The 22,680-nt window shown below is 48.9% G+C and overlaps 1 protein-coding gene across 3 annotated transcripts in view; it reads left to right on the plus strand.

Moving 5' to 3' along the window:
- Positions 1 to 22,680, plus strand: part of LOC135248760 (voltage-dependent P/Q-type calcium channel subunit alpha-1A-like) — a 152,303-nt gene that overhangs the window by 7,922 nt on the left and 121,701 nt on the right. For all 3 annotated transcript variants that reach the window (XM_064323670.1, XM_064323671.1, XM_064323672.1), the window contains exon 2: positions 2,001 to 2,396. In XM_064323670.1, coding sequence (XP_064179740.1) covers positions 2,005 to 2,396 — 392 coding nt within the window. In that variant the 5' untranslated portion in view covers positions 2,001 to 2,004. The remainder of the gene's footprint in view (positions 1 to 2,000; positions 2,397 to 22,680) is intronic.

Consider the following 22,680-nt stretch of genomic DNA (forward strand, 5'->3'; position numbering starts at 1 on the left):
CAGATTCTCTTATCCAGAACAATATTCCAAAAAAAGAAATCATCCAAATGCTCCAAAATGACTCACACCCATGATCACGATGAACAAAAAATACTGCATAAAACAAAAAATACTGTACTGAGCTAGCTGATCTTTTCAGACATGGGAACATATTTTACTTTAATAGTGATTCAATGGAATCAACAAAAATATCACTCAAATTTTAAATTTACTGTTAGTATCACAAATGTTCACGACCCTGTTTTAGCACTTTGTATTTTTTCTCTCTTGACAAGGATAAGGACACCACTGAGTGGCTTTCTGTAATGTTTTATGAGGTTATTCATATCATTCATTCATATTAGTAGCTTTCACGTCTTTCATTCAAATCACACATTTTAGGACTGTGGTTTGACTTAGGTTCAGCTCCGGAGTCAGACATTGCCAAATGACATGGCCTTCGCAAAATAGAAAAGTTGAAAGAGATAGTGGTCTGCAGAATTCTCTTTTGATTTTGAAGTACGCTTAGTACCATTGTCTGGCTGAAAGGTTCGTTTGCGTCCAAGTCTGAGGTTTCTGGCAGAGGGAAGTGGTTTTTTGGCCAAAATGCCTTGGTATTTGCTGGAGTTCATGGTTCCATCGACCGTAACAGGAGCCCTATTCTTTTCAACCTAAGCACCCTTCCACTGACGCCAAATCCGCTGGTGGTGTTTATTGGCAAAAGGTTTTTGTCTCATCCATCTATAGCATCCAGCTTCAGTTCCAATGGAGTTGGGGTTCCAGTGCCCTTCAGCACACTCTAGATGGTTTTTTTTGATTGCCCTCAATAGAAGCCATTTGTTTCTGTTCATCCTTCCAAAAAGCTTTTTTGACACAGAGGTGCTGTCTGAAGGTAGTTTTTTTAGTATTTTTTTTTTTTTAGGTCTTCAGCTGTGGATGTTCTTTGGGTGGCCAAACCATCTGCATTACAGTGCATGAGGGCAAAGGTGCATCTTTTTTGTCTACTGGGCATATTTTGCACTCTTCCAGTGGCTACTGAGTTAATACTGGAAACTCGTATCTTTTTTCTGTTGGTGTTGTTGTTGTTGTTTATAACCATCTCTTGACTTGTGAAGGTCAACAACCCTTTGTCCCATTTCCTCCTGGAGTCCTTTCTCCATGGTGATAGATAATGGACATGTGTGTTACCTCATTTTTATACCCCAGTGAAACAATTAGCCATGAGAAGCCACAATACAGTTCCCTTTTTTGTCAGATTTGTTTAACATCATAATTTAGGGTCTGAACAATTGTGGCACATGTTTTTGGAAATGAAAATACATGTTAAACGTTTGTCTGAGAAACCACATTATTATAAATGAATACAACTTGATTTATTTGGGAATATAATAGTTCTCATTACCGGTAGTGTTTGCTTTACATAACATGAATCATGTGGACACTGGGATTACAAGAGCAATAAGAAATAAGCATTAAGACCAGAAAATGCTTGCAACACACTTAGAATCAGTGTCCCTGCAACAAGAAAAGCTGGAAGTGTTAACTATAGACAGCATCAACTCTTTTGTTGACCCTTCAAGGGAAAGGTGGAACTTTCCAGAATTCAGCGTTGAATTGTCTGGCTCTTGGGCGCACTCTCCAACCTGACTGAGCACAGTAACTCCGTGCTATAGCAGGTCTGTCTCCTCGGGCCTGTGCTTGTGTTGATTAGCTCATTTTTTCGCATCACGTCGCAGAGAAGCAGCGGATAAAAGCAAGCCAAGCACTCAGCGAGCGAGGGGCCTGCGTGTCATTAAATTTGCCTGCCGTTCCTTTTCCCTTTTAAAAAACTGATGCCCTTGCTTTTGTCGGTTGTTTTAATGAGTGTCATTTTTCTCTTTTTTCTCTTTCACTCTGACCCATTATCCTCTTCTCCTTTTTCACTACCCCCTCATCCCTCGAAACTCTTATTCATGCTTACGGCTTCCATCAAACCCGCCCCTCTCCCTCCTCCCGCCTCACCCCCTGCCCTCCTCCCCCAGCTCTATGCTGTCTCCCCTGTGCGCAGATGGCTCTGTGATTGTAGAGAGAGCGCCGCCCCAGTGGCCCAGCCGCAAAGCGCAATCCCAGAGCCGGCGGCCGCAGTGCCACCCCACGGCCAGCGGGAGCGCCGTCCGCCCGACGCCCACCTACTACCATGCGGTGTACGACGTGCGGGTGGAGAAGTGCCGGGACGAGCCCTTCTGCTTCGGCGGGGGCGGCAGGAGCCCGGTGGAGACGGGGGTCATGGGAAGCCCGCTCTACTCCCCGGTGGCCGACGACTCCCTGGCGCCCCCTGCCAGGCGACGCGGGGGCCTGGTGGATCACAGAGATGTGATCAAAGCACACCAGTCACACAAGCTTCAGAGCACGCCCCAGGCTCGACGCAAAGAATGGGAGTGAGTACTGACCTGGGTCTGTACCGCACAGACCACACACTGCACAAACCATACATTGTACAGACTACATACTGCACAGACCACACACTATGTAACGGTACAGACCACAAACTGTACAGACCACATATGCCTTAATATTCTTGAGAGACCATATGCCTTGCAGAAGACATCTCAAATACCTCAGACATTATACCAACCCTTGCTGGTCCTTTCCACCTCACACCTCACCCACAGTGTCAGTCACCTCACTGAAATAACTGCTTGGCTGGCTGAGTTGGAACCACCCACCACATTCTTTAAACTGGTCGTGCCAAGTACTCCAGAGGATGATGACAGCTGTCCATCTGTTGCCTTCCGCATTGATCAGGAAGCAAACCACAGAACTGGCAAAAAAAAAAACTACGAGTGAAAGCAATTCAAGGACTACAATTTCTGGCAATCCGACGCGCTTCGCGACAGGATGTGACATCAGCCCGCTGGTTTTTAAACCGGCCACTCGGCTGGTCCGGCGATCGGACAGAAATGAGAATGCGCTCTTAGTCTTTGCTGTATCTCCGTACAGGTGCTCCTGGTGATTTGAGAAGGCGCTCGCTGCTGCTAGGCCTCCTGTTGGCCAACCGTGAGGGCATACTGTGGTCCACAGAGCCTCCGGCTAATACCTCTACTGGGTTCGGCTGTTCCCCTGTACCTGCCGCTTTGCAGACGTCAGAACGGCGTAATCCGAGCCGGTCGCCGCGGTCCGTTCTGCGCGGTGCTGTCCGCTCGGTGACTCCGCTCGCGTCCCCAGCCCCCGGCGTGCTGAGAGGAGCAAACGCGTTCAAACCGGGCTCTGCTGGGGGGGATTACTCCAAAACCCGAACCCAGAACGCTGTCCCGTACACAGGAACCAAAGCAGGGAAAGTCCTGTGGGGATGAATGACAGTGAAGCTAAAAGTGGGCTTACTGTGCTGATTACACACATATGAACTGCACTGCTGCCATTTTTGATGGATGGGAGTGTGGCCATACCCCGTGTCTGCTGCAGAGTGTAACAGAATCCAAATAAATATACAACGTACTTTAGCCTTTACACCGCATTATAAGGTTTCGGATAAGTGAAAATACTTTGAATTAGTGGCAAAATTCCATGATAACGCTTTTTGGCTGTTAACCTCATGGTGGCGATATAGCATGACAGCTAGGGAAGTGGGATGATGACTAAGAGGAATGTGGGTTCGATTTTGAATGTGTGCTTCACCCGGGTCGTGGTTTGCCATCTATGATGTGGTAGCACATCATTTTGGAAAAAGCTACCTGTCCTCTTTTCCCTCTTTACACTGGATGCCCCTTTCCTCCAAGTCTTGGGGCTATTTGCAAAGGATTTTGCTACTGCTACAGCAGTCCTGTGACGGTTCTGATATCCCTGTCCAATCAAGGCTGTTGGTTCTGATAGTTCTATTTTAAGAAAGATGCCTGTGGGAATTTTCTGATCTTAAGACGGTTGTGGGTTGTGACATATGGGTTGTGATTTTTTTTTTATCTAAAAAAGGCTAGGGGAATGATATCTTTGCCTTGCCAATGTTGTTGGTCGTGATTTTCTTAAGAAGGCTGTGGGTTATGAAATGTACATCTGAAGAATGCTGTCGGTTTGGCTACTCCGATCTTTGGAGAGACGCAGGCTACGGTGCTCCTGTCTGTAAAGCACGCAGCAGCGGGCTGTGATATTTCTGAGCTCTGGTCGCGGTGGATGGTGAAGGGGCGCGGCGCGGGGGCGGCGGTAGACGGTTGCGTGCGCGCGTCGTGGCGCTAGCGGTTGATCGGCGCGGCGAGGAGCTCAGTCACGACTCGGAGGATCAGAGCAGCGGAGGGGAGGCTCCCGGAGCCCCCGCCAGAGGAGGAGATCCCAGGTACACATGCAGTGTGCCCTCACGGATGGAGCTCTCATCAGCTCCTCTCTCTCTCTCTCTCTCTCTCTGTCTCTATCTCTCCTTCTCTTTCTCTCTCTATCTCACTCTCTATTTCCCTCTCTCTCTCTCTAGCGCTCCCTCTCCCTTGCTCTCTCTCTCTCTGTTGACCGAGAGATATCATTAATAGCAAAGAGAGTAGGCAAGAGTACAGCAAACAGAAGAACATTATTACCTTATAACAGCCAAACACACCCACGCGTATAGCCAAATACACCCAAACACAAACAAACACACGCACACACACACACAGGCACGCATACATGCACACACACCTGCACACGTGCGCTCACACGCACGGACACACACGCACACCCGCGCACACACACACACACAGCAAAGGGCACAACTGTACAGTTGTCTGAGCATAGCGGGTAATGTGCAGAACACAGTACTGTTTGATTCATGCCATCTCTTCTGCAAGTAATTATGAGCTCAGGGATCTGTATCTACTCTTCTCTGCGTAGATTTGCCGTTGATGCACAGATCACATTTTATTTCGTGGTTGCCAACGTGCGTGTACATTCACTGGGAGACCGCAACCTGTATGCTCACAATAATAAATGTTGAGTATGTAATCTGTACCGAGTGCTGTAATCATGAATCGGCTCAACTGTGTTCATCATTTTGAGTTGTACAGCCGGTCCAATAGGAGCGCCGGCTATGAGCAGATAGACACACGTAACACAGACGGCTAATCTGCTGCCATGTCAGTGCGAGTGGCAGGGAGGTACCGTGGGAGCATGGTGCGAAAATAGGCTATTTATATGGTAATATAGCCTTGAGGCATTCATTGAATTTGTCATACACTTTTTTTTTTTTGTATCTAGTTCATCAAAAATGCTCAATGTCTTAGTTTATTCTTAAAATTCACCTGTCGCTTTCCATTATGTAGAATATATTTTCATATAACGTATTTTAGATTACTTTTATATTTATTTATTTATTTATTTACATTTATTTTTACCTTGGCCCGGCTGTTGATTGGAGTTGTGTAGTGGTTTTGTGTGCGCCAAAGCAACCTTTGATTGATATAGCGATGTACTCTTGAAACGTAACTGCCAGTGTTTTGGATGTGAAACATTGTCTCTTTTGCTTGAGTGCTTGCTTTCCTGTTTGCGTAAGTTCAGTGTTGTAATCCGCCCCGCAGACCTGGGCGCTGTGAGAGGGGCTTACTGAAATCCCACCGAATCTCGGCTCGAGAAACCGCTCGAGATCTGAGATCTGGCTCGCTGAGCCGCCGCTGATCTGAGAACAGCCTGGTGCGCTCGCCCCATCTGCCTGATGCCGTGCGGCCCGGCTGTGATCTGGAGACGCTTTGCGCTGCTTGCGGCTTCCTGTTCCCTCTCTGCCCTGATTCACTTTCCTCTGCCTCGCTGCCATGCTGCACTACCCCAGCCAGCCTGTGTACAGTTGTACGATTGTGAAATCTAAAATTATATATATTTTATTATTATTATTATTATTTATTTATTTATTTATTTTAAATTGTATACTGAAAAAGAAGCTTGCGGTGGCTGTGTTAGCCTTGGAGCAGGCTACTCCCAGAGTGCCTTGCTATCTGATGGCCCTGGTCGTGACTGCGGCACTGACCCCTCTGATTAACGGTTCTGTTACATGGGGGAGGGGGGGCTCATGAATACATAAATAACCAGTGGGAGTAACGTTTTGGGGTGTCCCCCATCTGTTTGTGGCACAGTGGCCATGTAATCCCGCCCATCAGAGGCCAGTCTGTGTTGGGGTTTCTCTGTGGCTGCGGAGAGGGGCGTGGGTGGGAGCGGCGAGGGGGCTTCCGATTGGGTGGAGGGAAGGACGGCACCTTTGAGGCCGTCTGCCTCAGGCTGCCCCTTAATTAGTCGCAGGGGAAGTGCTTGTCACAGCTGCCACGTTGGTGCTGATTGGCTCATGAATCAGTGAGCTTCCTCTGATTGGCCTATCAATTATCCTGTCAAGAACTGGGCACAGGCTGTAAGTGGGCGGTGGGTGGGGGGGTATCTTCTCAGTTCCTTGCACACCTCTCTCCTGGGGGAAGGGGGAGGGGGAGGGTGCCCTTTAGCGGCACACACCCTTTCTCCATTTTCTCTATTATTCATATGGGGGAAAACAGAGAGCGTGACGGAATTGAGGGGGAGTCACAGAGCAGAGACTGCCAGTGTCGTAGGACAGACTTCCTGCCTGCATGGGGCGGGGCGGGGGGGGCTCGCACGTGGTTTGGGACCGGACCGCCGTACGGGCGGTGCTGCATGTCTCGCCGGACACGCCTGGTCTACTGTAGGAGCACCCCCCCCCATCAGAAACCAGCACCCTCAATCCAGCAGCCACTGTTCCAGTGACCTAAAAATGAGGAGAGTGACTCCAGCTGTTTCATTAACTGGAACGGCTGTGGGGGGGGGGGGCCTCAGTCACCGTGGTTTTTTCACTAACCTTATTGGACCAGATTCCCTGCTCCCCCCCCCTACACCCCCTCACTCGACAGGGTACCTGCAGTGCAGCCAGCTGTATAAATAACACAGGGAGCGGTGCAGTGGAGCTGGGGAGGGGAAATAGGCCAGACGCAGCTGCTTTGTAGGGCATGCATGCTAAGCTGTGCTTTCTCTGTGTCTGGCCATCTCAGTGCAGGAGAAATGTGTATACAGGGCTGCAAGGCTGGGAGGGAAACTGAATCTGAAGAGAGGGATGAGCATGCAGCAAGAGAGAGAGAAAGAGAGAGGGTGAGAGTGTGTGTAAGAGAGAGAGAGATAGAGAGAGAGAGACAGACAGAAAGACAGGAAGGAAACAGAATCTGAAGAGAGTGATGAGCATACAAGAGAGAGAGAGAAAGAGAGAGGGTGAGAGGTAGGGATAGGCAGTTTGTGTGTGTGTGTGTGTGTGTGTGTGAAAGAGAGAGAATGGGCAGTGTGCGTGTGAGAGAGAGAGAGAGAGAGGGGAGGACATATAGAGAGAGACAGATACAGCGAGAGGGATGGGGAGTGTGCGTGAGTGACAGAAAGAGAGAGAGAGAGGGGGGGGGGAGGTGGGGGTGTGCAGTGGGCAGTGTGCCTGTGAAGATGAAGGAGGAGATTGGGGGGGATGAGTTGGGAGGAAACAGGGACAGAGCTGACGGGCGGGGGAATCGGAGACTGTGATTCATACAGAGAGAATGAACGAGACGGAAGAGAAGGACAAGCAGAGTACACAGGGACTACAGATTAAAACCAGCTCCCGGGTCCACGCTTATATCCATACTTCTGCACCGTCCCAGTCAAGTAAACACAGCGAAGGAATAAAAAGAAGACTCAGAAAGACTGAAAGAGGGAGAGAGAGAGGTGGGGGGGGGTCATTGGTGAGGAGTGAAAAAAGGATGCACAGACACAGAGAGGAAGAGAGAGACACGTTCAAGTTATTGATAGCGTTGTTTTTCATTGTTTATTGGTTTTGACACCAGGCAACGCAAAAAGCCAGTTTTCCATGCCAAAAAAACTGATCTGAATTTGAATTCGATAGAGACAAGAGAGGGAGGGAGAGAGAGAAAGATGGAGAGATGGCAGTAAAGCGATAGTGAGATAGAGAAAGACAGCCAGTGAGAGTGAAAGAGAGGAAGACAGAGACAGAAAAGAAAAGTTATATGTGACCGGTGTTTATGTCACTGAAGTGATGTGGCAGTATAATGGTGTCACGCTAAGCTGATGAGGGGAGGGGACAGAGAGAGAGAAAGAGAAAGACTCGGAAGAGAGTAAAAGAATTAGATAAAGTTAGAGAGAGAGAGAGAGAGGCAGGGTGAAGTAAGCCCTTTGAGACTGAAGGAGGCAGCTGAGATGGGGGGAAGAGGAGGAATTAAAAGAGGAGGAAATCAGAGAGGAGAAGAGAGCGATAAAGGGATGGAGCAGGTGCGGAGAGAGGCGCATCGTGGAAGCGGGTGGCAGGATTAGCTTTGGCTGGAGAGCTGGCTGCCATCATGCAGATGAAGCGCCAGTGCTGCCCATCCACACGCTACTGCCTGTATCCATGCCCCTTATGCTGCCCACCCCCTGCTGTTCATCACACTCCTACTGTCCCACCTGCTGTTCATCTTACACTCCCTGCCCATCCACACTGCTGTTCATCCACACTGCCTTACTGCTGCCCATCCACACTGCTGCCCATCCACACTGCTGTTCATCCACAATGCTGCCCATCCACACTGCTGTTCATCCACACTGCTGTTCATCCACACTGCTGCCCATCCACACTGCTGTTCATCCACACTGCCTTACTGCTGCCCACACTGCTGTTCATCCACACTGCCTTACTGCCCCATCCACACTGCCTTACTGCTGCCCACACTGCTGTTCATCCACACTGCTGTTCATCCACACTGCTGCCCATCCACACTGCTGTTCATCCACACTGCCTTACTGCTCCCCATCCACACTGCTGTTCATCCACACTGCCTTACTGCTCCCCATCCACACTGCTGTTCATCCACACTGCCTTACTGCTCCCCATCCACACTGCTGTTCATCCACACTGCCTTACTGCTGCCCATCCACACTGCTGTTCATCCACACTGCCTTACTGCTCCTCCATCTTATCCACACTGCCTTACTACTCCTCATCCACACTGCTGCTCATCCACACTGCCTTACTGCTGCCCATCCACACTGCTCCCCATCCACACTGTTGCCCATCCACACTGCCTTACTGCTCCCCATCCACACTGTTGTTCATCCACACTGCCTTACTGCTGCCCATCCACACTGCCTTACTGCTGCCCATCCATACTGCTGCCCATCCACACTGCCTTACTGCTGCCCACTGCCACACACTGCCTTCGCCATCCATGCTGTCATCCACACTGCCACTGCGCCATCACACTGCCTTACTGCTCCCCATCCACACTGCTCCCCATCCACACTGCTGTTCATCCACACTGCCTCTCTGCTGCCCAACCCGGGTATGGCGTAATCGGTGCCCACGTGTGGCACTGTGGTCCTGGAACAGCAGGTAGGAATTCACTGTTTTACCCTCCAGGAGGGCACAGTACCCCAGGTGAACAACAGCCTCACCTCACCCAAATAAACATGATTCTGTGTCCCTAAATTAGGGTTACGGACACATTGCAAAAATCAATACGTTTTGTCATAGCGAATTAAATATTTATGCATTGAATTTATTACTCATCTGTCCCGTTTAATTCTGTCCCCACTAAAACCATGTTGAGACCACTGAGTGGTTAACATGGACATATGACCTCATAAATATTGACACCATTCTGATCTTATCTTTGTAATGTGAGAACAGGCCTTTTATCTTATGTATTACATTACATTACATTACAGGCATTTAGCAGACGCTCTTATCCAGAGCGACGTACAACAAGTGCATTAGTTCAAGGTGCAGAAGTGCAAAAGAAACACACTAGAGTGAAGTAAAGATCGTAGTGCCAGAAGTGACCACATAGATCAGGACTCCAACCCTGTAGAGTAACCTGTTCAGCAAACAAACAAATAATCCTGCCAAGTACAAACTAGCACTGAAATCACATTTGCCTAGCAACTGCAAGAAAAAAAATACCATGCTGTACTAGTTATACCATTAAGGCAGCACTTAACATGGTGTAGTATCGAGTTACATATGCTCCCTATATAAACAATTAATGGGTGCAATATTTCCATCTCTATAATTCAGGATTGTTGGGTCTGTTTTATCAACCATAACTATCTGTTCTGGCATACTAACTAAATCACCTCCATTTATCAAATATCCAATTACTTTTACGGAGTTGATGTCAAAAACGGCTGGCGCCCCACTGAAAGTGAAGGCAAGTCTCTCGTTTTCAGCCCTAAATAACATATTTTCGCCTTCCAGTACGTCTTTTCAAGGGCAGCTGAAATTGCAAGTAATGAGCCGTGCAGTTCGGTTCATTTACACGTGAATGTGATTCCAGATCCTCACCATTCCGGCCACGGACTCGGAAATCCCTACATGTGAAAATGAGGTATTTGCCTGAAGTGGCAGTTGACTCTGTTCATAACGGTTACCTCTGTCCATAGCCTTCCAGAAAAAAACAGGCTTCTTGGCTTGTTTTAAGATTTCTGAGGATGGGGGAAAAGTGTCTCTCCCGTCTGCGTGCTGCGACAGCGGGGAAAAAAATAAATTGGAAAGGCGCTGAGTAATATTTATCGGTTGTGTCTCCGGGGAAACGGCTGCACCACGCTGCCGATTTAACGAGCAAACACCGCCCTCTGTTGGTACAAAGTGAATTGCGTCGCAACAAAACGAGTCAGAATTGAATGAATGGACGGTGACGTGCTGTCCATTACGACAGTCACGTGTTGCAGAGCATGCTGTCGCCGGGTGACCAGGTGCGTAGCGATGACTCGGGAACTGACGCAGACAGGTTGGACACACACTAAACACGTCCCGGGGGTATGGATTGCGGTGGGGCGCCTTTTTATGTGTCTGTCTTGTCAGTCAGATGACATTCCTGTTTGCCCACCAAAGCTTGTAAAATTTGCAAAAAATAAATAAAAAGTAGAAGCAGAAATATTGACGTAATGACAAGACTACAAGACAGCTGACACTACAATTATTATGATTATTATTTAAATGGCACATAAAATAGGTCATTACAATAAGAACCTAAAAAATAGAATGGCTGAATTATTATGGGGCTATGATGTGCGAACACCGTAATGTTATCTTGTCCGATTTCTTTCCACCGCTCAGTTAAAAGAGCTATGAAAGCGTCTAATTTTATTGGTGTCTCTGAATTTGCCAGGGTTTCATTGGGCTCTAAGTTGTCAACACCGCCGGATTGTTGACACAGCCAGTATGGTATCAGACGCTGCAGTAATTGGTATTATTTTTGTGATATATTTAACCTTCATAAGAAATATGTTGTCCACAATAATCTTGGAACACATACTATTTGCACTCCTTTGTGGATAATCTTGAAATATATACTTGAATCCATAATAATGAATCCATAATATTGGAGTTTCTGTGATTTTCTCCACAAATGATTTGTTGTTTATTACCTCATACAGAAGCCTTCAGGAATTTATTCAGTGGAGTCTCTAAAAATTTGTCAAAATCATGTTGGCAGTGACACCGTCCTCTAGATGGGCAGCAGTGTAGTCTAATGGTTAGAGAAGTGCACTTGTAATTCTAAGGTTCATTCCTAGGAAGGGCACTGGAGTTGTGCACACAAGAGAAGCATTTGTCTCAGATAGTCTTGGCAACCATCAAGCTGTATGAATGGCATTGTGCGTGAAAGAATTCAAGCTCTGTAAATTGCATCAGATAAGAGCAACTGTTAAATTTAGTATCATTATTTTCTTTCAAACTCTGTGACATATTTACACACGTTACGTGATTAAGCCCAAAAAGAGAAAACCATGCTTGACATCAGCAGCAATCACTGTTCAGGTGCACTACACAACACATTTAACTGCGTATGTGATTTCCATACATTGAGGAACATGGATCTGTGAGCGGCTGCATTGTTCCCATTCATGCAATGTTAAGTGCGTTTCCTCCTAAATACACGTAATATAGTTTACACTCATTTGTTCATTCTGCACAAGCCCTCCCTCCTTTATTATTTTACTCAGCAAGGTGTACAGATTGAGATGGGATCCCAGGGTGCAAATGCCATGACGAGGATCACACTGCTAACTGCCTGGGGAGATTTGCGTATGGCTTAAGAGCTGGCCCTGTGCGGTCTGTGCTACAGTATATGCCTCGCCAAGGGGAGGGTTTATACTTTTAACTAAAACCCCCATTATAATGCAGGTTTCTCAGAGTTCCCCTCTCTTCTCCCGAAAACTCTGCCCCACTCAATTCTGGGACCCTTCATTTAATGAACCCCACTCTTGCCCTCGCGGTCATTTGGGCGGTTCTGCCAATGTTCTGTGGAGCCTGAAGCCTGGACAACAAAAATTACTTATTTAATGACCACTAGGTGTCACTATCTCCTTGCTTTTTAAACAGTCAACCCACTCAGATTTGCTTAGCCTATCCTTAAACAGCAAAATCATGTGCAAAATAGTCATGCAGAGTTGACATCAGATGCCTACTGGATTCATGTTTGACATCTGGATATCTGATGTTGTGGGCTATTTTCACATGATGGTGTTTAAGGATTATTTGTTATGTTACACCCCATCCCTGTCATTCTTATAATTAATAGGATACTGTGTTATCCAATAATATACAGTACTAACTTTAACCCAACAGTAAACACATCATTAAAAAGTCTAGCTGTAACATGCTTTACACACACACACAAGCTTCCTGATATAATCAGCTACTGTAGATGTAGCTGATTAGATTAGGTGGTGCGTAGTGTGGTAGATTTCTGGAATTACAATTAACACTGAAATCAGAGGCTACTATTCAAAATATGAAAATATCAGTTTGCAGTGTATTTGGGATCTTGAATTGAAATAAACTTGAAATATTTTAACTTTTGCTAGATTGTAAAACTGTGTGTGCATGTGTGTGTGTGTGTGTGAGTGAGATGGAAAGCACACAGGTATTGGGGATAGGGTTTTTTTTCAGAGTTTGTGAATCAGGGAGTGGGATTCTCTCATCTTTTGTAGAAGGCTCTGAAGGAACGAGGAATTAGATAGCCTGCCTAACTGTTATTCTGGAAGAAATGCAGTTGCAGTACCACTCAGAGACACCGGGTGACACTGCAGTACAGAGCACTGTGATAACATATTGCTGTTTTATTTAGGCTCAGCACTGCACACATTTTTTGAAAAGACATTATTACTTTTCATTTAAATAAATAGACAAATTTCTTTAACTTCTCCTTTCTCCATCTCTTTTCATCTTTTTACTTGCACAAAATCTGTTTTCTGCATGTGGACACGCGCACGCACACGCACACACACGCACGGACTTGCATGCATGCACAAACACACACACACACACACACACAGCCCTCTTGAACTGAACACTATAATAATGATGACAATGGCAGACACACACACTGCACTGACAGCCTTTATCAATGGCCCCTAATGGTCTTAATCATTATAATCATCTAGCCTGCACAAAATAGGCACAGAGGTCCTGGCATTGGTGGCTGAATTTAACTGGGCCTAATTCAGATTAAATTGCAGACAACAGAATTGATTGTGGCACGGATGCTGACAGAGAGACAGTCCACTTGAATTTTGTTGGCTTGTGCGCGTGTGTCTGTGTGTGTGTGTGTGTGTGGTGTGTGTGTGTCAGTATGTGTGTATTATCCTGGAATTTCATTACTGCAAGACTTCTGTGTTTAGTAGTATCAGCAGCTATTCTGCTCCATTAGCTGCTAACCCCTGTACAGGGCTCGTGTCTGCTGTGTATATCTCTCCAGAGCACTACAGACTTGCTGTTTTGCCTTTTCATTTTCATCCGGAGTTTCAGTGAGAGGACTTCCGTAGGCACCAATTGACCTCATCCCAACTCGGGGAGTGGGGGGGGGGGGGGGGGGGTTGATGCACCCAGGGAGCGAGCAGCAGCAGTGTAAACGCTGATGCTCCAGGGTGGAGTTGCACCTGAGTGCTTGCTACACATTAGCCGCAGTAGGCCAGGGTTTTAATTAGCCAATCAGGCTGTGGGGGTGATTAGGTGGCGAGCGGGAGAGCGCCCGCTTTTCATGGTATTGGGTTTAACAACCTTTCGTCTGAAATTGCAGACTATTTCCTCCTATAGCACAGTGTTCCCTAACTCTTCACTTTGGCGGTGTTGGTCTGAACACTGTACTTACCGACAAGGCCCTGTCTTGCGTAGGTCCAACCACTAAGACCATGTCATGGCGTGGTCAGTTGTTTTTGTGTGAAGCTAAAACAATATACGCGGTTTTCTATGTTGAAAAATAGTATTGATTTAGTATGCAATTGGCTGTCGTAAATTATGAAGCTGCTTGTGTTCCTCTAAACACATAAAGGATGTTTAGAATTAAAGTTTGACTTGTTTAATGTTTAATTAGTGTTTTATTTTTTATTTTTTATTTTTACAAAGTCCAAGGCATTTTACATTTTAAAAATTAAAAGCTCTAGGAGCTTGATAACATGTGGAATTCTAGGAAAACTATGTAGCTGCCTGCCATGATAATGCAAATCTCCAGTACCAAGTGAGATAGTACACTTTGCTGTCTCAGGAGAGTCTGTATATTAATGCAGTTCATTTGCCTTCTTCTTCTTTTTCACAACAACAACAGCAACAACAACAATAACAACAATAAGTGACTGAATTGGAAGTGGCAGGTCTTGGGGTGATATGAGGCCTGTCGGAGGCCAGTTTGTTTTCAGCCACGGTGCTCGTTTCTGTTTACCTGAGCTGCCCTCCTTGACTGGCAGGTTGCCACCCTCTCCCGTTACGAGCGTTTGGCCCTCCCCTCTCCCCTGCTTTTCTCAATGAACTCCGTGAGATTTGATTCGCCGGGCCCAGGCGGAGCCTGGCGGGCGATGTCTGGGAGGAGCAGGCTCGGCTGAGGAACAGGAAGTGAAGTGGCCGTGCGCAAACCCTCACGCGTCGCCGCGCGCTGACTGTGATGTGCATAAACCCGGATCGATCGTTAAATCAGGAAGGGGGGGAAGAGAGGCGCTCTGTGTCGGGCTGCTCTGCGCCCCTCCCTGGTTTGTGCAGTGGCCGGCCTACTTTCCCCCCCCCTTCCTCTTCCTCACCGGCAGGAAAGGAGGCACAGCCCTTTACCCCCGTTTTTAAAGTCATGCTGACATAAGCACGCCCGCTCCCGCCACACCCACCCTTCCATGGCTTCTGGGTCAGGGACTAATTTGTTTTTTAAGATCAGCTCTGTGTCTGTCAAAAACACTTAATTAAGGCTCTTGTTTAATTTCTACTGGAAGTCACTTTCTCCCTCCTTCCTGCTCTACCTCTCTCTCTCTTTGGAGATGGCGAGCAGAACGTTTCCCGCTAATTGAATGGCAGTCAGTGATGAATCATTAGATGAGATTTGTGCACTCAGCAGAAACGATGGATGAAGGAATCGATGGGCTGACGTGGCCAGTGGTTTTAGCCAGACTCTCCCTCCCTCTCGTGCTCACTCACTGCCTCCCTCTCTCCCTCTCATGCTCACTTACTCCCTCACTCTCTCTCTCCCAATCATGCTCACTCACTCCCTCCCTCTCTCCATCTCATGCTCACTCACTCCCTCCCTCTCTCTCTCCCTCTCCTGCTCACTCACTCCCTCCCTCTCTCCCTCTCATGCTCACTTACTCCCTCACTCTCTCCCTCTCATGCTCACTTACTCCCTCACTCTCTCCCTCTCATGCTCACTCACTCCCTCTCTCTCTCCATCTCATGCTCACTCACTCCCTCCCTCTCTCTCTCCCTCTCCTGCTCACTTCTCCCTCACTCTCTCCTCTCATGCTCACTTCACCCTCCCTCTCTCTCCTCTCATGCTCACTTACTCCCCACTCTCTCCCTCTCATGCTCACTTACTCCCTCCTCTCTCCCTCTCATGCTCACTTACTCCCTCCCTCTCTCTCTCCCTCTCCATGCTCACTTACTCCCTCACTCTCTCCCTCTCATGCTCACTCACTCCCTCCCTCTCTCCCTCTCATGCTCACTTACTCCCTCCTCCCCTCCCTCTCACTCACTACTCAGTCCTCCCCCTCTCTCACTCATCCTTCTCATGCTCACTCACTCCTCTATCCCTCCTCTCTCCCTCCCTCTCACTTTTCCCTCCCTCTCCCCCCCCGCTCACTCACTTATACTCAGTCCTTTCACCTCTTTCTCACATTCACTCCTTCTCATGCTCACTCACTCGCTTATACTTATTCCCTCCCTCTCTCCCTCCCTCTCACACACCCACTCGCTTATACTCACTCCCTCCCTCTCACTCACTTATACTCACTCCCTCCCCCCTCCCTCTCTCATTCACTCTCTCCCTCTTTCACTCACTCTCTTTTACTTGCTGACTCACTTTCATACTCCCTCTTTCACAACACACATTACTCTCCATTACGTAAATTACTGCCCACTATGCACATTACTCCCCATTACGCACATTACTCTCCATTACTCTCAATTACACACATTACTCTCCTTTACCCTCAACTACGCACATTACTCTCCATTACTCTCAATTATACACATTACTCTCCATTACCCTCCACTATGCACATTACTCTCCATTACTCTCAATTACACACATTACTCTCCTTTACCCTCAATACGCACTACATTACTCTCATCCATTACCCTTTACACACAATTCCATTAGCAGTTGAATACAAAGATTATGTCGTGTGTGTTCAACAGTGTCATGCGTGCCATACGGTGTGTGTGTGTTCATGTGTGTGTGCATGGTGTGTGCACTGTGCAGTGTGTGCATGTGCGTGTGCATGTGCGTGTGTATGTGCGTGTGTACGTGTGTGTGTGCGTGCGCATGTGCATGTGAATGCTGATGCTCCAGGGCGGAGTGCTTACTCCACACCCGAGTCAGACGCATTAGCTGAGGCCAGCACACCAGCTGACCCCCTCCCTCCAAGCTACCATCAGTCAGCAGATCAATTAATACACATTCAGTCCTTTTAAAAAAACACACCCAACAGCCAAAAAAGACCAATCTCCTAATTGCTGAAGGGCAGCAGCAGTCACTTTCAATTACTCTCTGCAACTCTCTCCTCTCCCTCCCTCTTTCTTTCCTCTCTGTTTTTTCTCTCTCTCTCTCTCTCATTCTGTTCTATTTCTTGCTCGTCCGATGTCAGACGCAGGCCTAGCGGGTCCTTGGGCTGTTCTCCTAAAAGAGCAGGGCCCAGCAGAGGAACATCGTCCACAGAAAGAGCAGCGCTTCTTCTACGCGTTTGTGCTGCTCCTGCAAACAGCACACTCAGAATCTCACACACACACACACACACACACACACACACACCAACATGCCCACAAGCACACACACAAACAAACACACAAGCACACAAACACACACACACACACACAAACACAAGCACACACACACCAACATGCCCAAACGCACACACACAGACACACACACAAACAAACACACAAGCACACAAACACACAAGCACACACACACACACACAAACACAAGCATACACACACACCAACATGCCCACACGCACACACACAAACAAACGCATAAGCACACACACAAACCCTCACTGCAGCCACGGCCCCTGTAACCTGCCTTTCACTGTAGCAGTTTTCTCTGTTTTCAGGGGGAAAAAAGCACTGAAAAGGGATGAGTGATTTCTATAAATGTATTTTCTTGGGAGATGCTCTTATCCAAGCCAATTTATATCCCTACAGCCCATAATACTCAACTGTAAAACGGTTTATTTAAACAAGATGCTCTGTGCCCATGGAAACGAAGACTTGGTGCAGACCTAAACCTGAAAGACAATTCCTTAAATCAGCAGCACACTAAAGGTGCTTAAAGCGACTGCACTATTATAGGAGGGTTATGGCAAACACAGCAATTTCATGTGACCCCCTTTCAATAAGTGCTTCACAGAAGTGGAGTGAATTGGCACTTTCGGCATATCTTGATTTGGTGTGGCTCCTTACGCGTACTGACCATGGGAGTTTACTGCGTACCCTGGTTTTGTTCTCTATTCGGGGGGGGGGGGAAGGATTTATCCGTGCACCACAGAGAGGGGCCGATATGAGCGGCGCACACGCAGCAGGTTGGCTGTGAGCTAGCGGTGCGCCGCGTGAGAGAGAGAGAGCGCTGATCAGAGGGCCGAGGCCCCTTCGGGAGCCGCTGTGCCCGGGAGGCGGGCTTACCTGGCCGCCCGCCGCCGCACCCAATACACGCGTCCGGACGCCGCCGCCGTTTCCGCCACCGCGGCGCTCACTCACGCCCGCTTCCAGTTCCGGGCGAGCCTCCCCTGGGGCTTCTCGCGCAGCGCGTCACCGGCGCAGTGTCACAGCGCGGCCGGGTTGTCATCCAGAACCCCGCCCCGCCCCCCCCCGCCCCGCCCTGCCCGGTCCTCCGCCCCCCCCCCCCAGCCATCTGCGGCTGCATTGCACCGTATTCAATCAGTGACTCAATCCATCAGGCTTTATGTGCTGCGGGCCCTGTCCGCTGCAGCGCGCCGCGGGGCACTCTGCAGAATTAAAATGTGAACGGAGGGACAGAGCGCTGAGGCATCCACTTACAGGAGCAGCAGAGCAGCGTTAGCGCGCGCAGCGTGTTCCGCGAGAGCGCATCGAGCAGCGTTCCAGCGCAGGGCGGAACGACCGGCGGCGTCTCTGCAGTCCGCTCTGAGTGGTACAGACACCCGACCGGGGTCTGTCTCTGCAGTAACGCGCTGATCTTTAGGGAGTTTGCAGTACAGACACCCGACCGGGTCTGTCTCTCCAATAACGCACTGATCTTAGACTAGGGCGACGGCCCAAGCCACTTGGAGTGATGACACCCCGGTCTGTCAAGCTATCAGGTTTCATAGCAGCGTCTGCAGCAGCACTTGATTGAAGACAGGCTGCGACCTGAGGATGCAGTAGACAGACGTCGTCTCCAGTAGCGTGACTTGGCAGAGAAGCGTCCAGCGACATCACGAACCCGACGCGTCTCTGCAAGCCTGACTTTGGTTCATGACACTGAGGTCTGTCTCTGCAGTAACGCTGATCTTAGGTTGCAGTACAGACCCCGACCGAGCTGCTCTCAAAGCACTGATCTTCAGACACCTGACTCACAAGACACACGACACTGACAGCGGAGCACTCAACCCAGGACACAGAGGCTCACTGCACATAGAGACACAGACGAGAGAGAGAACTACATGATCTCACACACACACACACACACACACACACACAATGGCATTCACTGTCTCATCCTGAAGTTCCAGCTGTGACTGTGACTTAAACAGATCAAAGTTTAATAGTGAGCGCAGAGGCTAATATGCATTCCCGGCCATGAATAATTCAACTTTATGAATCATTGAGTTGAGAATCCTTTTTTGGCGTCATCTCAAGACACAGCCACCAAATCTTACGCTCCGGGCTTCCAGAGTCCCACACACGCACGCGCACACGCACACACACACACGCACGCGCACACACATCATTAATGCAAACAAATGGGTTCCATAACTGCTGCATTGCCGTGCGTCACACACATTCACAACGACAGCAGATACAGGGACAGTCTGGCGACAGAATTGCTACGCAGAGAATACGAACGCAAAGGTATTCGTTCACTCAGAAACCGTGCGATACATTAACGCGCTCACATGCGCACGCAGGGTACGCAGCAGTGTAGCACACTAACACACACACACACACACCGCGGGCACCGCAGCCGATGAATCAGTTCTGGCAAACGAGGCTTTTGAGGAAAAACGTTCTGAACACGTGGCAGCGCTCCAGCTGACGCGGGGACCCGCGCCCAATAAGAGCAGCCCATTCACTCACACCTGCCTTTCAAACCAGCCTGAGTCCCTCTGCCTCCCTCGGTCCGCTCAGTCATACACGCAGGCCTGCCTTCCACCCGACAGCGGAGCGCGCGCCCCACTGAGCCCCGCGCTCCACCCGCTGAGGCCCACGCTCCACCCGCCAAGCCCCGCGCTTCACCTGCCAAGCCCCGCGCTCCACCCGCTGAGCCCCGCGCTCCACCCGCAGAGCCCCGCGCTCCACCCGCTGAGCCCCGCGCTCCACCCACCGAGCCACACGTTTCACCCGCTGAGCCCCGCGTTTCACCCGATGAGCCCTGCACTCCCCCCGCAGAGCCCCACGCTCCACCCGCAGAGCCCCACGCTCCACCCGCTGAGCCCCACACTCCACCCGCCGAGCCCCACGCTCCACCCGCCGAGCCGCGCTCTCCACCCACCGAGCCCCACGCTCCACCCGCAGAGCCCCGCGCTCCACCCACTCGCCCCGCGCTCCACCCGCCGAGCCCCGCGCTCCACCCGCCCAGCCGTGCGGTCACCCCGCCGTTAGAGCAGGGATCCCGGGCTCGTGCCCCGGAGGGCCGCTGCGTCTGGCTGCTTCTGAGGTGCTCCTGCACTTAAGTGCTTAGCTTAAGCTGTTGATTTGCTGAAGAGTCTGCACACCTTGGCCTCAAGGCCTCAATGACTGAAAGGAAATCACAGAAACCAGTAGAGACCGCAGCCCTCCAGGACTGGAGTTTGAGACCCCAGAATTAGAGCAAACATTATGCGCACGTAGTGCAGGCCAGGATGTCCAATCTTATCCAAAAATGGCCGGTGCGTGCCTGCAGGTTTTTGTTTCAGGCCAGCACTAAGACACCTGATTCTCCTTCTCATGATCTTGATTGAAGACCAGGCTCAGTTAATTAGTTCAATAAGGCATCATAGTGCTAGGCTATTACAAAAAACCTTTTAGGATAAGATTGGCCACCCCTGGCATAGGCAGACCACGGTTGCTCATTTGGCTGGACGAAGCAGTTCTGCGCTCTGGTCCTGGCAGGCCCCGGTGTCTGCTGGTTTTCGTTGTTGCTCAGCACTTAATTGATCAATTTAAGCTTCTGATTACGCAGTCAGCTCATATCATCCGGGTTCCTGGGTCTGAACCAGTGACCAAACGGGTGAAACCAAAAAAGCCCCCCCCGCGCCCCACCTGGGTCAGGGTGGAGAGCCTGGAGGAGGAGACCGTCTTTATTAACCAGGAAAGTTAGGAGCACATTTTCATTTACAGTAACGGCCCGGTCAGAACAAAGCTGTCAGATAAGACAAAACCGATAAAACACGGCAGTCAGAAAAGATGATAACAGATAAAGCACAGCCGTCAGATCAGACAGGTACACAGAAGCATAAACAATTTAAAACATGGCACTGACATTAGAGGCATCTAAAGACAACCTAGACAGCATGTGGGACAAGTACGTGAGTATTTAAGAGACAGAAAATATGAAACACAGGAGAGAAAGTCACCCTCCCACGCTAGGACCAATTATGCATCGACCTGCCAGGCTGGCAGCCACAGTGGCCTCTGGCATGGCCATAACTCAATACTGGACCCTGGGGCACATCAGTGCCCAAATCCTCTTTTTTTAACAAAGCTCGTATATCTCAGGGCTTTAAAAATGACTCTCCATTACCCCGCTCTTATTTTAATTAGGTAATGCGCTACACAGCCGCTCTAGACATCTGCCCAAAGAAAGCTTAACCTTTTGTGGGTTTCAGTTTAATTACATTATCAAATGAAGTATTAATAATGTATCAGACCCTTTGTTTGTTTGTTTGTTTGTTTGGGTTTTGGTTTTGTTTCGTTCAATCATTATGAATTAATGGCTGGCAGATGGGCATAAACGACGACGTGACTCATCGGTGGGTGTGGCTTTCAGACGGGGACCACGGTGCACGGTGCTGACGTCCCGGTGCGTTTGCGTGGCGTTGGGCCCCTAGCAGTTCACGTCAGGCCGAGTTCAGAAGTCGCCACAGCGCCCTCTTGTGGTTACTCCGGTTGTCTCCAGGACTGCCTGGTAAATGGACCGTGCGGTTTTAAGTGCGCCGCAGTGCAGCTGCCCAAGCGGGCTAACTTCCTTTCGAAACGCCCTTTATTGAGACCTTTTTTGGCACAACGCGCACGCTGTGCATGTGCATCTCAGCCAATAAAGCTTTCCACTCCGCCGTGCATCATTTCTAAGTGATGAATTCGATTGCATCAGCTGTTCCGCTTCGCTGTTCCAGAAAATCTCATGGTCAATCTCTTGGCTACTTTTGGCTTCCGAACGCGATTAAGCCAAAATATCTACCGCAAATTAAAAAATAAAAAAATTTAAAAAAACACACCTCAAACCCCTTTAGAACATTACCTATTTGAGTGGAATGGCCATGATGTACGTAGGTAGATTTCCCTCAATATCTGACTGGGATAGTCTCCTAAAGGACTAATTTCTGTACGGCAGTCCAGTTTCTTCTGTACATGTTTGTGCACATGTTTGTGCACGTGTGTCTGCACGTGTGTGTGTGTTTGCGTGTGTGTGTGTGCACGTGTGTGTGTGTACATCTATGTGTGTTTGCGTGTGTGTATGCACAGTAAGCAACAGAAACTCTTCTCTGCCCCAGTGCTCTCAGAAATGATGCAGACTATATAAATGATGCTGATTCATTAGCTTCCATTATGATTAAATTGCTTCTCTCTTCCTTTTTCTCTCTCTCCCTCCATCCTTCCCTCCCATTTCTCTCCATCCCCTGCCTATCCATGCTCACTGTTTCCTGCATTCTCTTTTTCTCTGCCTAAAGCTTCTCTGTTTCTCAGTTTGATATCAGTCTGAGGCAGTTTAATGAGTGACTTCAGTGAGTAACCGGTAGGTTGGGACCACAAGGGGAAGATGTTTGCTGTGTTGTAGTTCGGCAGTGTGAACGTTCCCCGAACAGTAACACATTCACACAAAGGTTCCCGCTCATCTCTACACGCTCACACTCTGTCAC

Source organism: Anguilla rostrata, chromosome 2 (genome assembly GCF_018555375.3).
Source record: "Anguilla rostrata isolate EN2019 chromosome 2, ASM1855537v3, whole genome shotgun sequence".
NCBI classification, from domain to species: Eukaryota; Metazoa; Chordata; class Actinopteri; order Anguilliformes; family Anguillidae; genus Anguilla; species Anguilla rostrata.